The 18,168-nt window shown below is 42.7% G+C and overlaps 1 protein-coding gene across 4 annotated transcripts in view; it reads left to right on the top strand.

Moving 5' to 3' along the window:
* The first annotated feature begins 174 nt into the window (after positions 1 to 174).
* The window catches only part of LOC139384502 (myocardial zonula adherens protein-like), a 29,317-nt gene continuing 11,323 nt past the window's right edge, over positions 175 to 18,168 (top strand). For 2 of the 4 annotated variants that reach the window (XM_071129313.1, XM_071129315.1), the window contains exons 1-7: positions 360 to 550; positions 1,589 to 1,669; positions 15,012 to 15,098; positions 16,338 to 16,505; positions 16,715 to 16,807; positions 16,938 to 17,051; positions 17,614 to 17,766. In XM_071129313.1, coding sequence (XP_070985414.1) covers positions 485 to 550; positions 1,589 to 1,669; positions 15,012 to 15,098; positions 16,338 to 16,505; positions 16,715 to 16,807; positions 16,938 to 17,051; positions 17,614 to 17,766 — 762 coding nt within the window. In that variant the 5' untranslated portion in view covers positions 360 to 484. Of the gene's footprint in view, positions 551 to 1,588; positions 1,670 to 15,011; positions 15,099 to 16,337; positions 16,506 to 16,714; positions 16,808 to 16,937; positions 17,052 to 17,613; positions 17,767 to 18,168 lie in introns of all 4 variants that reach the window. The other 2 variants (XM_071129314.1, XM_071129316.1) reach the window with 2 other exon arrangements.

The following is an 18,168-nucleotide window of genomic DNA, read 5'->3' as shown; positions in this document are numbered from 1 at the left end:
ATGTTTGTGACAGCCCAACCCAGGTGGGCGGCGCAAAGCAAGAGAGTGGGAGAAATGTGGCCTGACAGGTCTGATGGGAGGCTCAGGGAAAGAGAGAGAGAGACAGTCAGCCAGGTGGAGTCAGGTGCTGTCTACAGTCTGGGCTGGGACAGTGTCATAGTTCTATACATTAGTAGAGCAGTAGGGACTGTGTGGAGCTGGGCTGTAGTCTAGCCCCTAACTGCCTGACTGGCACTCAACATGAATACCAGGCCTTGTTTATCAACTGGAAAATGAATTATACATAACACTGAAGAGAGAAACTTGTCAGAGTAGAACTTTCTTTCCCCTCCCATCTTGTTCATTCACTCTCTAGTCTCTCTCCCAGTGGCTGGAGCTGGGGGCTGTGTGAGTTTGTACAGTAGTCTGGAAAGAGAGTGAGAGGAAGAGAGGGAGGGAGAGAGGAAAAGAGAGAGCAGGGGAGTAGACAGAGGCCAGGGGAGACATGCTACGCTACAGCTCACCAGGATCGGTCATCACCACTGAGGACAGTCCAGAGCAGCCCAGTGAGGTAAGGAGCCCCAGGGGGCCACTCTGTCCCAGGATAGAACCCAAACATCACTCATTCGCCTGTCAGATGAGTAGCATGGCGTGTTGGTTTGTGTAAGTCAGTGTGTTTGTAGACTATCTGGTGTTTGTTTGCTTTTGTCTCCGCTCCCCCCACTCCCCGTTCGCTTTTCTCTCTCTCAATCTGTTTTCCTCACGTCTGGCAGCTCAAAGCTAGTTTTCGTAGCATGTCTACATCACAACTAATCATTCTCACTTTTTGAGTGTTGCCGGTGTGTTGGAATTTTGCATGTGGCTCAGGGAAATGTGTATCTGTTTGAGCTTGTAATGAGAGCCGAGTATCTGGGAGGCAGGGCTGTCATGTTTATTTGATCAGCCCAGAGCGCCTAGCAGACCACATCTTTAAACTGCCAATAAAAGCCATTCTCACAGCTAATGACGTGACACCAAAAGATTTATAGCAAACATAAAAGCCAACATGGAGTTGGATTAATCCTTATCATGATTACAGCGTCATGTTTCACTCTCAACCAAGAGATTGCTTTAGCAATTGACACCTTTTAAGAAAGTTAATTATTCCCATTGACTTACAGTATGTTAATCAGCTCCTAGGGCACCTCATAGGGCACCTAAAGGGATGTGTTGTAAACAAGATAGTGCTAGGATGAAGTGGTATAAGGCATTTTGATGCTGTTACCTCATTGCAGTTACATTTGCATCATTTTTGTTTGTGGTTTCACAGTCTATAATTATAAATACTGATGGTGACCTGTTGTATTTGGACCCCATCAGAAACATTCCACTGCTTATTGTAACACAACAATCAGGCTCATTACAACACAAATGTTGTGCTCACATGCTTATCACATTACATATGAACCGATCCATTTTTATGTCATAAAGAGTGACACTGGGTAACACAACACATTTTAATTTTCATCCAACTATGACATTGATTACTGGTGCATGAGCTTGAACTGAGTGACCTTGACATTTTATTTTTATGTCTGTGTGTGTTTCTGTCTGTTTTTGATTGCCCCAGAGGAGGATCCGGCGACTCAGACTAACTCTTCATACAGGAGACAATGGACAGAATGAGACCAAGAAACCAACCTCAGACACAGTGAGTCCCAAAACACACACCCAGTCAGCCTCATACACCCAGTCAGCCTCATACACCCAGTCAGCCTCACACGTCTTCATCTTCACCACCCTATGGATCCTGGAACTTATATTTTCCTTCTCTCCCCTCCCTTAATCGTCGCTTCCTCAACCTGTAGTCAGTGCGCTCTCAGGTGGGAATGTTTGTGAACTAGGAACCAGCTTTTATCCAGTTTTTATCCAGCTTTTATCCAGCTTTTATCCAGTTTAAGAAACATTCCATGGACTGTCTACACAATACAGAGACGGAGAAAGGTGGAACCACTGAGATTTACTGCTGTTATGTTATCTGGGCTGTTGGTTACGCAATTGTATCCACACAGGGGTGTGTACACCACACACACATACATACACAGCTGTGTCTGATTTTCACAGCACTCTGCACAAATTTAGAAGGTGCGTGTCCCTTTTCATCTACAGTAGAACTCTCTTCAGCATGCACAAGTCTAGCTGACGACAGAATTACACAGAACCGCATGCTGTTGTCTGTTTTCAGATGTCATATATCATATATAATGTACACGGCACATGATAACATCTTACTGTAAAATTGTATAGGTCGTCTTATACAAATGTTTAGCCAATAAACAGGCACTAAACAATCATGGAACTCTTTTTAATTACACTGTACCTACTGAATACACATGGGTAGCCTACGCCATAATAAAGGCAGACATGTTGTTTGCCAGAGGTGGTTTGCCATTTTGCTCTGTTTGTGTTGAGAAGCTGTGGTCTGGCAAAGTTACATCAGCTAGTTTGTAATCTAAGTGTTTGACAGCACTCAGTGTGCTGCTTGGAATCACATTGAGGTTAGGGGAAGTATGGTTTCGGTCGCTCCTCCACAGAGATTGAGATAGTGACAGAAAGCAGAGAGATAGGTCCATGCTGTTCTTTGTACCTTGTACACTGTTTCTATAACCTGCCCCACCCCTTTGTCATCACAGTTCAGCTGATAGAAGTGTGACTAATGGTGTAATCTGATGGTGTTTCCCTTCAGGAGGCTGTGCATGTTTACAGCATTACTACTGATAAAAGACGACAGCCAGGTCAGGGTTGACAAGAGAGCAGCACAGAGGAGAACAACGTTGGGCCCTAGTTAATTAGGGCCCAGAGTTTTTCCTGGTCTAGTTATGTGGTCTGGAAATACTCAGGGCCCTGCTGATGACACAACACATCTGTGCCAGTCGTATGGGGGCCGTGCCACACTGCCACGGCCAGCTGTGCACTCCAGTCTGCAATGTGGTATCAGTCTGTGCTGAAGCTAGGCCCACTTAACGAGCCAACCAGCGCTAACGAGAGCAGCGCTCCGGAGCGGCCAGGACATATTGCACATCACATTAATAATTATCCCAGCCCATTAACTTCAGAGACCTTACAGATAGAACATAAACAGAGGATTAGTATGTAAGGACGCACAGTGGGAAAGGAGGAGAGAAGGATGATCAAAGTGCCCCCCCTCCTACCACATCCCCTCTAGCTTCCCTTTATCTATTGACTTAGCAGGCATGTTGACTCTTCCCTTGTTGTCAGGGTTTCAGTCAGTAATGCCAATTCAGTATTCCAGTCAGTAATGCCAATTCAGTATTCATCAGTACAGTACTTTGAGTGAATAAAGCAGTAAGCAGATGACGTCACTACTACCGTTCAAAAGTTTGGGGTCACTTAGAAATGTCCTTGTTTTTGAAAGAAAAGCACATTTTTGTTCCATTAAAATAACATAGAATTGATCAGAAATACAGTGTAGACATTGTTAATGTTGTAAATGACTATTGCAGCTGGAGAAGGCTGATATTTAATGGAATATCTACATAGGCGTACAGAGGACCTGTCACGTTTTGACCATAGTTCTTGTGTGTTTTCCTTGTTTTATTGTTGGTCAGGACGTGAGCTGGGTGGGCATTCTATGTTGTGTGTCTAGTTTGTCCGTTTCTATGTATGGCCTGATATGGTTCTCAATCAGAGGCAGGTGTTAGTCATTGTCTCTGATTGGGAACCATATTTAGGTAGCTTGTTTTGTGTTGAGGTTTGTGGGTGATTTGTTTCCTGTCTCTGTGTTCTCTGCACCAGATAGGACTGTTTTGGGGTTTTGCCACGTTTATTGTTTTGTAGTGTGTTCATGTTGAGTTTCTGTTATTAAAGAACCATGGACACTTACCATGCTGCGCATTGGTCCTCCGATCCTTCTTGCTTCTCCTCCTCAGACGAAGAGGAGGAAAACCCTTACAGGCCCATTATCAGCAACCATCACTCCTGTGTTCCAATGGCACGTTGTGTTAGCTAATCCAAGTGCTTTGTTTCTGGCCATTTTGAGCCTGTAATCGAACCTACAAATGCTGATGCTCCAGATACTCAACTAGTCTAAAGAAGGCCAGTTGTATTGCTTCTTTAATCAGGACAACAGTTTTCAGCTGTGCTAACATAATTGCAAAAGGATTTTCTAATGATCAATTTGCCTTTTAAAATGATAAACTTGGATTAGCTAACACAACGTGCCACTGGAACACAGGAGTGATGGTTGCTGATAATGGGCCTCTGTACGCCTATGTAGATATTCCATTAAAAATCAGCTTTTTTTAGTTTACAGCTACAGTAGTCATATACAACATTAACAATGTCTACACGGTATTTCTGATAAATTTGATGTTATTTTAATGAACAAAAAATGTGCTTTTCTTTCACAAACAAGGACACCCCAAACTTTAGAACGGTAGTGTACATCCAATAATAAAGGTCAGCATCCAACATGGAGAGCAACTATCGTAAAAGTCTGTGGGCTGTCATTGACACTGGATTCTTTCATGGTTGAACTCGCTGTATGTAGATGTTATCTTCAGAGGAATTGAAAATATAGGTAACTATAGGTAACACTCCCATATTGTGCACATATTCTTGGTTTGTTAGTCCCCTCAAAATGCCTTAGACATCTCTTTTGTCCCACCCCACACACATGTGGAGATCTCACCTGGCTTAACTGGTACCTCCAGAGACGAAACCTCTCTCATCGTCACTCAACGCCTAGGTTTACCTCCACTGTACTCACATCCTACCATACCTTTGCCTTGAATCTATTCTACCACGCCCAGAAATCTGCTCCTTTTTATTATCTGTCCCCAACGCACTTGATGACCAGTTCTTATAGCCTTTAGCCATACCCTTATCCTACTCCGTTCCTCTGGTCATGTAGAGGTTAACCCAGTTACACTTCTATTCCCCCAGGCACTATCATTTGTTGACTTCTCTAACCGTAAAAGCCTTGGATTCATGCATGCTATTTAGGGATAGGCTTCCCGTCAACAGGGACAGTTATAAATGACGATCAAAGATTTTAGAGAAACAACAAATGTCGGTACATATACATGTACGTTTCTTATATTGGCTGAAAGCTTAAATTCTTGTTCATTTAACTGCACTGTCCAATTTACAGTAGCTATTACTGAGAAAAACATACCATGCTATTGTTTGAGGAGAGCTCCTAACAACAAACACGTTTTCTGAAACGTTCTCTGAAGGTGAAATGTGTACTTACATTCTGAAATCTTGCTCTGATTTATCATCCAAAGGGTCCCAGAGATAACATGACATTTATTTTTGTTAGATAATCATTTTTCATATCCTAAAAAGGTCCATATAGCATGCACGATCGATTTTGTATTTCCACCTGCTCAATTTGCAAAGAAAGGAATCTGTGAAAATCTAACCCTAAACGTTGTTTCAACCAGTCAAATCACATTCGTATTTATTCCTCAGAGATCCTAGAACGTAACCAGACTTCACTATATCATTAGGGGTGTAGTATATCCTATAGGACACCAAATTTGGTCAGAGAGCGACGCCTTCATGGCACGCCGATGACGCGGTCAGTCTTCATTTGACCGACTGTCAAATAATCACCAATCGGGGTCAAACAAAGCTAGATAGCCAATGAGCAGGCCAATGAGCCCCGTATATGCCGCAAAATGTAGCTGCTAACCTTGTGTGACAGCAAGCCTTTTCATTTTGGACAAAAATTATAAGAATATGGAGAGTTATGAAGTTATGAAAACTGGGTGTTTTGAAAATGTTTAACTTATTATATGGCTACTAATACAGGAAAAGCTAAATCCAAGTATACAGATTTGACAATATTCTTGCAGTAAAATGTAATGTGAATGTAAATGTCTCCTTCACGATTTGCCCAAATGTACCTGGGTGACTTCACACTAAATGTCATGTAGTTTGCTCATACTTCATGTTATCCATCCACAACTTTGCACATACACTGCTGCCATCTTGTGGACACCATAATAATTACAACCAGAGTGATGGCTAGATGTGGGACCTTTCTGTAGCATTTCAAAGATGTTGGTAGAAAAAAACAAAAAAAATGTTTTTTTTTCTTCTTTGCATTTTCATCTACCAGATCTATTGTGTTATATTCTCCTACATTTAATTCACATTTCCACAAACTTCAAAGTGTTTCCTTTCAAATGGTACCAAGAATATGCATATCCTTGCTTTAGGGCCTGAGCTACAGGCAGTTAGATTTGGGTATGTCATTTTAGGTGAATATGTAAAAAATGGGTCTATCCCTAAGATGTTTTAACATCAGAAGCCTCCTCCCTAAGTTTGTTTTATTTACTGCTTTAGCACACTCCGCCAACCCTGATCTCCTAGCCGTGTCTGAATCCTGGCTTAGGAATGCCACCAAAAATTCTGAAATGTCCATCCCAGCTACAACATTTTCTGCCAAGATAGAACTGCCAAAGGGGTTGAGTTGCAATCTACTGCAGAGATAGCCTACAGAGTTCTGTCATGCTATCCAGGTCGGTGCCCAAACAGTTTGAGCTTCTACTTTTAAAAATCCACCTTTCCAGAAATAAGTCTCTCACTGTTGCCACTTGTTATAGACCCCCTTCAGCCCCCAGCTGTGCCCTGGACATCATATGTGAATGAATTGACCCCCATTTATCTTCAGAGTTTGTACTGTTAGGCGACCTAAACTGGGATATTCTTAACAGCCCGGCCGTCCTACAATCTAAGCTAGATGCCCTCAATCTCACATAAATTATCATGGAATCTACCAAGTACAACCCTAAATCCGTAAACACGAGCACCCTCATAGATATCATCCTGACCAACCTGCCCTCTAAATACAGCTCTGCTGTCTTCAACCAGGATCTCAGCAATCATTGCCTGAGGCCGTAATGGGTCCGCGGTCAAACGACCACCCCTCATCACTGTCAAACGCTCCTTAAAACACTTCAGCGAGCAGGCCTTTCTAATTCACCTTGCCCGGGTATCCTGGAAGGATATTGACCTCATTCCGTCAGTAGAGGATGCCTGGTTATTCTTTAAAAGTGCTTTCCTGACCATCTTAACTCAGCATTTCCCATTCAAAAAATGCAGAAATAAGAACAGACATTGCCCTTGGTTCACTAGAGATTTGACTGCCCTTGGCCAGCACAAAAACATCCTGTGGCGTACTGCATTAACATCGAAAGACCCCGCGATATGCAACTTTTCAGGGAAGTTAGAAACCAATATACACAGGCAGTTAGGAAAGCCAAGGCTAGCTTTTTCAAACAGAAGTTTGCATCCTGTAGCACAAACTCCAAAAAGTTCTGGGACACTGTAAAGTCCATGGAGAATAAGAGCACCTCCTCCCAGCTGCCCACTGTACTGAGGCTAGGAAACACTGTCACCACCGATAAATCTACGATAATCGAGAATTTCAATAAGCATTTTTCTACAGCTGGCCATGCTTTCCACCTGGCTACCCCTACCCCGGTAAACAGCTCTGCACCCCACACAGCAACTTGCCCATGCCATTTCTCCTTCGCCCAAATCCAGATAGCTGATGTTCTGAAAGAGCTGCAAAATCTGGACCCCTACAAATCAGCTGGGCTAGACAATCTGGACCCTCTCTTTCTAAAATGATCCGCTGCAATTGTTGCTGCCCCAATAACTAGCCTGTTCAACCTCTCTTTCGTATTGTCTGAGATCCCTAAAGATTGGAAAACTTTCTCGGTCACCCCCCTCTTCAAAGGGGGAGACACTCTAGACCCAAACTGTTACAGACCTATATCTATCCTACCCTGCCTTTCTAAAGTCTTTGACAGCCAAGTTAACAAACAGATCACCGACCATTTCGAATCCCACCGTACCTTCTCCGCTATGCAATCTGGTTTCCAAGCTGGTCATGGGTGCACCTCAGCCACGCTTAAGGTCCTAAACGATAACTGCCATCGATAAAAGACAATACTGTGCAGACGTCTTCATCGACCTGGCCAAGGCTTTCGACTCTGTCAATCACCGCATTCTTATCGGAAGACTCAACAGCCTTGGTTTCTCAAATGACTGCCTTACCTTGTTCACCAACTACTTCTCAGATAGAGTTCAGTGTGTCAAATCGGTGGGCCTGTTGTCTGGACCTCTGGCAGTCTCTATGGGGGTGCCACAGGGTTCAATTCTCGGGCCGATTCTTTTCTCTGTATACATCAATATGTCACTCTTGCTGCTGGTGATTCTCTGATCCACCTCTACGCAGACAACACCATTCTGTATACTTCTGGCACTTTTTTGGATATTGTGTTAACAGACTTCCAGATGAGCTTCAATGTTATACAACACTCCTTCTGTGGCCTCCGACTGCTCTTAAATGTAAGTAAAACCAAATGCATGCACTTCAACCGATCGCTGCCCACACCAGCTCGCCCGTCTAGCATCACTAATCTGGACAGTTCTGACTTAGAATATGTGGACAACTACAAATACCTAGGTGTTTGGTTAGACTATAAACTCTCCTTCCAGACTCATATTAAGCATCTCCGATCCAAAATTAAATCTAGAATCGGCTTCCTATTTCGCAACAAAACAAAACAAAACATCCTTCACTGACTATTCTACCGATCCTTGACTTCGGCAATGTCATTTACAAAATAGCCTCCAACACTCTACGCAGCAAATTGTATGTAGTCTATCACAGTGCCATCTGTTTTTTCACCAAAGCCCCATATACTACCCACCACTGCGACCTGTACGCTCTCGTTGGCTGGCCCTCGCTTCATATTTGTCGCCAAACCCACTGGCTCCAGTCATCTATAAGTCTTTGCTAGGCAAAGCCCCGCCTTATCTCAGCTCACTGGTCACCATAGCAGCACCCTCCCATAGCATGCTCGCCAGCAGGTATATTTCACTGGTCATCCCCAAAGCCAACTCCTCATTTGGCCGCCTTTCCATCCAGTTCTCTGATGCCAATGACTGGAACGAATTGCAAAAATCACCGAAGCTTATATCGCCCTCAATAACTTTAAGCATCAGCTGTCAGAGCAGCTTACTGATCATTGCACCTGTACACAGGCCATCTGTAAATAGCCTACACAACTACCTCATCCCCATATTGTTATTTATGTTTAGCTCCTTTGCACCCCAGTATCTCTACTTGCACATTCATCTTCTGCACATCTAATACTCCAGTGTTTAATTGATCAATTGTAATTATTTCGCCACTATGGCCTATTTATTGCCTTACCTCTGTCATGACTGTCCTGATCAGGTCAGGTTACAGGAGACCACAACCCTACAGATTATCTCTCAACCCCAACAGAGGAGGAGAGATCTAGGGGTCTGAAGATGTGGGGGTTTTATGACCCCTCTCGCCCCTGGTAAATCTCAGGCCACAGACAAATTCCTTTGTCCTGTTACTATGGAGAACCAGCCTCAGAACAAATAAAGGCACTTTGGAACAATGGTTTCCGAACGCAACACAAGTTTGAAGACAAATAAATATTTTTCTACCCAAGCTACAGATGAGTAGCTGTGTCTAAGCGGGTGAATTCAAGCCGGACCCCCTAGCATCCAATCCCAGCGAATCGTGCTATCTAAACGGTTTCATCCCTATGCTGTGAGCTCTGAGCTACAGAGTTGTCTGTCCTCAGAAGACCCTTTCCAGAGCAAGGGTGAGGGAACAGACTCCTAAGCCAAAAGGACACTGACATCGTGAGGATGACAAGAAAGGTGCGCATGAGAAGTGCGTCATCGAGCAGCCTGAACGGTCCACGCAGAGAATCCTAGGAGGTCTTCCCCACGTAATTACATCATTATATTCTGACCCATAAGAGCGGCAGTTTGGGGCAAGGCTAGGGTTAGAATAGCATAGCTGACAAATTCACCCAAATGTATATTTCTCTCGTGTACTTTCTTTTTTCTCTCTCTCTTTGAAATCCCCATTTTGGGTAACAGGCGCAATAGTGTGATGGCCCGTTATATTAAGTTCTAATCAATAGCCTATAATGTGTTTTGTCTATGTGTATCTTTTACCATCATTTTAGCTTTCTAGTAAATAAATATTCAACTAAGATTGGTGTGGTACGAACTGGTTAATTAGCGGCTGTTGTAAAAATCGATATTCTGATATTCTTTGAGTTAATTTGGGAAATAGAAACTCAATGAAAACTAGTTTTCCCATGGTGCCCCAGGTTAATGAGTTAATAATTGCTTGATTCAGTTAATCACGCAATTAGAAACTTTTAATCATTTGATGAGCAACAGTCGTCATATTAACTAATACAACGTCACGACACCTCCGTAATCTTACTACATTTGCACACACAGTATATACACTTTTCTATTGTGTTATTGACTATACGTTTGTTTATCCCATGTGTAACTTGTTTGTGTCGCACTGCTTTGCATTATCTAGGTCAGGTCGCAGTTAGAAATGAGAACTTGTTCTCAACTGGCCTACCTGGTTAAATAAAGGTGAAGAAAAAAAAACACTTGGAAGTGAAACCTGGGTAGCAGGAGACAACAAGACTGTGGTGCCACATAGAGATGGAGAGGACGAAGAAAGAAAACACGCATGACAAGATAGTTAAGTGAAGGAGGGAGGGAGGAAACATCTTACATTTAAGTCGGAGATATTATGTTTCGGGAAAAGGACAATGACGAAAGTGGTGATCTACCATGAAATTAAAAAGGGCGTGTCCTGTAACCCGACACCCTGCGGGAGACAGGCTTATCAGTGACTCTGACCTGGATGTGGTGTAATGCATCTGCTCCTTTTGAACTGCCTGGAACTGTGGCACAGAGGTGCTAGACTGAAAGTTTACATGCCTGCAGCGTAAGACCCCCACTGCCACAATGTGCTTGAGTCAAAGGATGGTGTTTTTGAAGTTAAGTCAATTCAATCAAATGGGTTACATTAGAAAAACGTTTTACTTCTACATGACATGTACTGTATAGTAAGTTCCACATACATGTCCTAAAGAAAGGAAATAAAGCTCAGGGCACAAAGCAGTATTAGAGGTATATAGCACAGGGGAGTCTGTCATTATGCAAGCAATTTTGATACACAGTCAAGCTTAGGTAACATTGTCAATTAAAATAGTGAATAGTAAACTCTTAGAAGGAAAGGTGCTATCTAGAACCTAAAATGATTATTCGGCTGTCTCAATAGGAGAACCCTTTGAAGAACCCTTTTTGGTTCCAGGTAGAATCCTTTTGGTTCCAGGTAGAACCCTTTTGGGTTCTATGTAAAACCCTTTCCACAGAGGGTTTGACATGGAACCCAAGAGTTCTACCTCAAACCAAAAAGGGTTATTCCTATGGGGACAGCCGAAGAACCCTTTTTTCTAAGAGTGCAGAATATTACCCATTGCTTTTGATTTTGAGTTCTTCAGACTAGGCCTCTCTCATCTGGTTTTCCATGAATAAATAACACTGTCAGTTCAGTGAGGGTCACATTCCTTTGGCAGGACATTAAAAGCTGTTTTCACAGCCCCTTATCTGACTGGATAGAAGAAGAAAAATCAGTTTCTGTTACAATTCAGCTTCAAAAAAATCCAGGACAAAACTGGAACAAAACTGGAATAAATACCCACTCCGCAAACATGCTGAAACACCTACATTGTAATATTTACGCAATTAAGGCTGACATATGAAGTTCTTTCAGAGGGTGTCTACAGTACCGGCTATAAAACATAATGACGGCCATTCTTCTCTCCCATCTGTTGGAATTCACATTGCCTATTTGGAGCCCCTCGTAATGTCATCCTGCTCTCTCTCTCTGTGGATTATCTGGTGTGGAAATGTGAAGCAACGTCCAGCTCAGGAGGCCATGAAACAACAGTGGCGTCATTATTCCCCATCTCTTATCTCTGCTGGATGGGCGAAGGACGCCTTCTCTCTCTGGCTGGATGGGCTGCAGAGCAGAGGTCTTGGATGATGTTCCTCTGAGCTAATATTTGTTTAGTAGGGAAGCTTCTCTTTTCTCTTCTAAGAAACAAGAGCTTTTTAGTTGTTGTCCAAAATATACAGTACCAGTAAAAGTTTGGACACACCTACTCATTCCAGAGTTTTTCTTTATTTGTACTATTTTCTACACTGTAGAATAATAGTGAGGACATCAAAACTATGAAATAACACAAAAAAGTGTTAAACAAATCAAAATATATTTATATTTGAGATTCTTCAAAGTAGCCACCATTTGCCTTGGTGACAGCTTTGCACGCTCTTAGCATTCTCTCAACCAGCTTCATGAGGTAGTCACCTGCATTTCAATTAACGGTTGGGCCTTCTTAAAAGTTAATTTGTGGAATTTCTTTCCTTCTTAATGCGTTTGAGCCAATAAGTTGTGTTGTGACAAGGTAGGGGTGGTATACAGAAGATAGCCCTATTTGGTAAAAGACCAAGTCCATATTATGGCAAAAACAGGTAAAATAAGCAAAGAGAAACGAAAGTTCATAATTACTTTAAGACATGAAAGTCAGTCAATCCGGAACATTTCAAGAACTTTGAAGGTTTCTTCAAGTGCAGTCGCAAAAACAATCAAGAGCTATGATGAAATTGGCTCTCATGAGGACTGCCAAAGGAAAGGAAGACCCAGAGTTACCTCTGCTGCAGAGGATAAGTTCATTAGAGTTAACTGAACTTCCAGATTGCAGCCCAAATAAATGCTTCACAGAGTTCAAGTAACAGACACATGTCAACATCAACTGTTCAGAGGAGACTGTGTGAATCAGGCCTTCGTGGTCAAATTGCTGCAAATAAACCACTACTAAAGGACACCAATAAGAAGAAGTGACTTCCTTGGGCCAAGAAACATGAGCAATGGACATTAGACCAGTGTAAATCTGTTCTTTGGTCTGATGAGTCCAAATTTGAGATTTTTGGTTCCAATCTTCTTTGTGAGACGCAGAGTAGGTGAATGGATGATCTCCGCATGTGTGGTTCCCACCATGAAGCATGGAGGAGGAGGTGTGATGGTGTGGGGGTGCTTTGCTGGTAACACTGTCTGTGATTTATTTAGAGGCACACTTAACCAGCATGGCTACCACAGCATTCTGCAGTGATACACCATCCCATCTGGTTTGCGCTTAGTTGGACTATCATTTGTTTTTCAAGAGGACAATGGCCCAAAACACACCTCCAGGCTGTGTAAGAGAGTGATGGAGTGCTGTATCAGATGACCTGGCCTCCACAATTACCCGGCCTCAACCCAATGAGATGGTTTGGGATGAGTTGGGCCGCAGAGTGAAGGAAAAGCATCCAACAAGTTCTCAGTATATGTGGCAACTCCTTCAAGACTGTTGGAAAACCAATCCTCATGAAGCTGGTTGAGAGAATGCCAAGAGTGTGCAAAGCTGTCATCAAGGCAAAGGGTGGCTACTTTGAAAAATCTCAAATCTCAAATATATTATATTTATTAAAACACTTTTTTGGTTACTATATGATTCCATATGTATTATTTCATAGTTTTGATGTCTTCACTATTATTTTACAACGTAGAAGAAAGTAAAATAAAGAAAAAGCTTTGAATGAGTAGGCTTGTCCAAACTTTTGATTGGTACTGTATATCAATTACCATCCCCTGTGTTGTTGAAGTCTGTCATTAAGTGCTTCTTCTTAGGGCTAGGCCCCTTTTTTCTTAATTTCCATCTGAATGATGTGCCCAAAGTAAACTGCCTGTTGCTCAGGCCCTGATGCCAGGATATGCATATAATTGGTACCATTGGAAAGAAAACACTTTGAAGTTTGTAGAAATGTTAAAATAATGTAGGAGAATATAACACAAAAGATATGGTAGGAGGAAATCCAAAGAAAAACCAACCTGAAATTTTATTTTGAGAGACCATCCTCTTAGAATGGCAAGTAAAAGGTCATATTGAAAATTAGCTTCCTGGATGCAATTCCTATGGCTTCCACAGGGTGTCACCAGTCTATGTTCAAGGTGTCAGGCTTGTAACTTCAAAAGCAAATAATAAATATCAGTTTTAGTACAGAGACACAGTCTTGGAAATTCGTGTTTGCGCCCGCCATGAAGACAGGACGCACCTGCTAAAATTGGTTTCCTATTGAACATACTTCTTACCGTAAGAAATATTATAGTTTGATTACATTTTAGGGTATCTGAGGAGTAAATAGAAACTTGTTTTGACTTGTTGAAACAAAGTTTAGGGGTAGATTTTCGGATTCCTTCTCTGCATGTTGAACGAGTGGACTACTCAAATCAATGGCACCAACTAAACTGACTTTTTAGGATATAAAGAAGGATTTTATCTAACAAAACAACACTACATGCTATAGCTGGGACCCTTTGGAAGACATATCAGAGGAAGATTTTCAAAAAGTAAGTGAATATTTAATCGTTATTTGTGAATGTATGAAACCTGTGCCGGTGGAAAAATATTTTGATGTGGGGTGCCTTCCTCAAACAATCGCATGGCATGTTTTTTCTGTAATAGCTACTGTAAATCGGACAGTGCAGTTAGATTGACAATAATTTAAGACTTCAACCAATATAAGACACTTATATGTAACTAAATGTTTAATATCCATAATTTTTATGATTATTTTTTTGAATTGCATGCCCTCCAGTAGCGGAGCGGGACGCCTATCCCAAACAGGTTCAGAAACTAGGCTCCTCCTAGCTCGTTCCCCATAAAGCATTGCAGTAGTCCAAACCCGTATTTTTAAAACATGTATGGGTTATGACTAAGATGTGGTCTAGAAAATAGTATAATGACTATTCCCAGTGATCAAAACTACAGTAGACTATGTTCAACAAAGATGGCAATCTGTCATCAACAGTTTGATGAGAACAGGTACAGGATCTATGCATTTAAACTGTACCCTTGGCCCATATCATTATCTGAAAGAGGGGAATACGTACGTTATGTACATTGAAGCACATAATTTGCAAACTAAATATGTGGCTTTAAAAAAACAGGAATTCCAAGCATTCAGTAACAATCAGGTTACAGGGTTGTGAAATATCTCCAGATATTGTGAGCACACAGTTCATTTGTTTCTGTTTGTCTTCTCAGCAAGAGGAGAAGGTTGTCAATGGAACATGGAAGAAGAACAGACTCATCCAGAGAGAGAGGCCAGCTGGCAGTGAGTCACCTGTACAGGTAAACTACCACAACCACAACAAAAAAAGCTATCATGGTTTCCCAAATAGAGGCTTTTGAAAGGGAAAGTTACAGAATGTTATGGTGAGAATATGGGAAGTAACTTCCTGAATTTGTGGTCAACTCTGCTATTGGCGTGTGAAACACAAATATTCAAGCTATGCACTGTATATAAACAAGAACATTTAGAACCTTTTGTACTATACTTGATATAACCTATCCTCAGATAATTCCAAGCATTGATTATGTCGATATGTAGTATTGGGTACAACCCTCTGCCTCTGGTTGAAACAGAGGTCACAATTTGAGTGTCCTGGATTTATCGTCAAAGGAAAACAGATTCACCTTTCATGGTTTATATTGGAATCTGTGGCATAGTAGGACAGGCCATTGTTTTGGCTCCTCTATTGTTGAATAATGTAGGGTGGATAAATGCGGGCTGGCTGCCTGTCTGATCATAACAATGGAAACGTATTGCTTCTTCACACAGTAAGACTTATTTATTATGAGACTTTGATAAGATTCTGTATCTGTCTGTGCCATCAGAGTCCCTGGGTTCGCGCCCAGGCTCTGTCGTAACCGGCCGCGACCGGCGAGGTCCGTGGGGTGACGCACAATTGGCCTAGCGTCGTCCGGGTTAGGGAGGGCTTGGTCGGTAGGGGTGTCCTTGTCTCATCGCGCACCAGCGACTCCTGTGGCGGGCCGGGCGCCACATGACTTTCAACCTTTGTCTCTCCCGAGCCCGTACGGGAGTTGTAGCGATGAGACAAGATAGTAGCTACTACAACAATTGGATACCACGAAATTGGGGAGAAAAAGGGGTAAAAAAAATCTGTATCTTTGTCACTCAGTGGATTCCTCTCATATTGTATGTTACTGTAAGATAACAGAAAGGTGCTAGAGCCACTTCCTGATACTGCTGAGCTACAAAGGACCTGTGTCAGTGTGCACCTGTGCTCCTTGAGAGCCCTGTTGGAGAGGAACAATAGCAGGGAGACAGCGGGAGCTCATATACTGGGTTGCAGAAACATGACACCCTCACTGCACCCTGTTTCCATCCCTGCTTCCCAAACTCCAGATTCAAGTGCTCAGCAGCAATACTTGAAATACCTGGGCATGCGCAAGTATGCAAGCGCACAAACACTCACATAGAGGCGAACACACACACACACACATCTACAGGCTGGTAGAAAGTGTGCCTAGATAGAAACCTGACCGGGTTGATCCTGTCTCCCTCAGCAGCTCAGAGCAGCGACCAATGGGGAGCTAGAGACGTCGCTGCAGCGGCATCACGGGCCCAAGGTGTACGGTGTGTTGCAGAGGACAGGCTCGGACAGACAGCAGGAAGTGATGGCGTGCGAGTGGTCTGTCAATCACCTGAGGGATGAGATGAGGTACATCAAGGAGGTGAGAGGAGATGGAGAAGATAACGATGAAGCTGATCCAAGTTAAGGAGTGTAAACAGAGCAGAGGCCTACAGTACAGTACACCTGACAGGCCTGCAGGGTATCCAAGAGCTAACACCAGGATTCTGTAACATGGACAACATTATGGATTTGCTAATCAAGCAATAAGGATGGATTACTTCAATCGTGTGTTATCTCTGTGCTGCACAGGTGAGAGATTCCCTGGAGAAGGTCAGAGAGAGGATGTACGGCCAGGTTGGAGGAATGCAACAGTCGATGCAAAAACTATCACAAGACATCAGGGTAAGACAATACACGAGGCACACATGACTAATAAGACAGCTAACAGCTGGAAATCCCTTCTCTTTCAATTTCTTATAAACACAAAATGGATACAAAATCTGAGAATTGGGTGTGCTATGTGTCTCTCCAGACTGCCAACTCCCAGAGGAAGACTCTGGAGAAAGAGGTGAGGGTTCGGACTGCAGCCATGGACAGCTTCGACCAGATGAACAACTCCCTTATATCTGCCAACATTGACCTCCAGGTACAGGATCAACGACTGTCAAACAGGCCTGTCACTGTCTCGTCACGGCCATCCCACTGGGCACAGATGTCAGTTCAATGTCTAGTTTTAATTTACATTTGTGAATTCAATGTGAAATCAACCAAAAATGTCACCCTGTCATTGGATTTAAGTTAAAAGTTTGCTAAAAAAAATATGAAATTACCTTAAATTGATGGCTTTTTGCAAATCCAATCAGTTTTCCACTTTGATTCAACATCATCACATAGAATTTTGGGGTTGAAATGATGTGGAAACAACATTGATTGAACCAGTTTTTGTCCAGTGGGATGTCTCATAACCCCCCCATGGAAAGTCTTAATGCTCTTAAACAGAGATGTGCAGCACTATACTTCCTTCTTCTACTGATCTGTGGAGAGTGAAGGATATCCTATCTGGTTCATTATACATGTTTGTTTTATAAAGTAGCTCTAAACTGTTAATCTTAGTTTCAGTGTATGAGTCAACCTTTCTGCTCATGATTGCTGCATTCAATAATGTCCAGGGTTGGTTTGAGGAATTAAAGAACTAGGTTCCTTTGCAGAAATCTCTTCTAGAGAGCTGTCACAATCGTGTGGACTCCCGGGATGAGATGAAGAGTCTGAGAAACTCCTTTCAACAGGCTGAGGAGAGGCTGAAGGAGAAGGAGAGGCAGCTGGAACTTGCCCAGGCTGAGAACCTCACACTCAAACTGAAGGTAGAGTACTACTGTAAACACAGCACACCAGCACCACACAGTGGATGGCACAAGCCTGGTAAGTGTTTGCTTTTTGTTTATGGGGCACAGGATACACCATCCTGGATGGATGAAGATACTCAAAACTTTCTGAATTTTTTTAATCAATTAGATGGATGGTCTAGTCTAATGGTTAGGATTCGGTGCTCTCACCGCCGCGGCCTTTGTTCGATTCCCAGTCAGGGAACACACTATTTGGCTCCCGAGTGGCGCCGCGGTCTAAGGCACTGCATCTCAGTGCAAGAGGCGCCACTACAGCCCCTGGTTTGATTCCAGGTTGTATCACATCTGGCCATGTTTGGGAGTCCCATAGGGCGGCAAACAATTGCCTAGTTAAATAAAAAAATAAAATAAAAAATGGAC

The sequence above is a fragment of the Oncorhynchus clarkii genome, chromosome 26 (assembly GCF_045791955.1).
Source record: "Oncorhynchus clarkii lewisi isolate Uvic-CL-2024 chromosome 26, UVic_Ocla_1.0, whole genome shotgun sequence".
Classification (NCBI taxonomy): domain Eukaryota; kingdom Metazoa; phylum Chordata; class Actinopteri; order Salmoniformes; family Salmonidae; genus Oncorhynchus; species Oncorhynchus clarkii.
The sequence above is the reverse complement of the archived record's forward strand: the minus strand, read 5'-3'. Positions and strand labels throughout refer to the sequence as shown.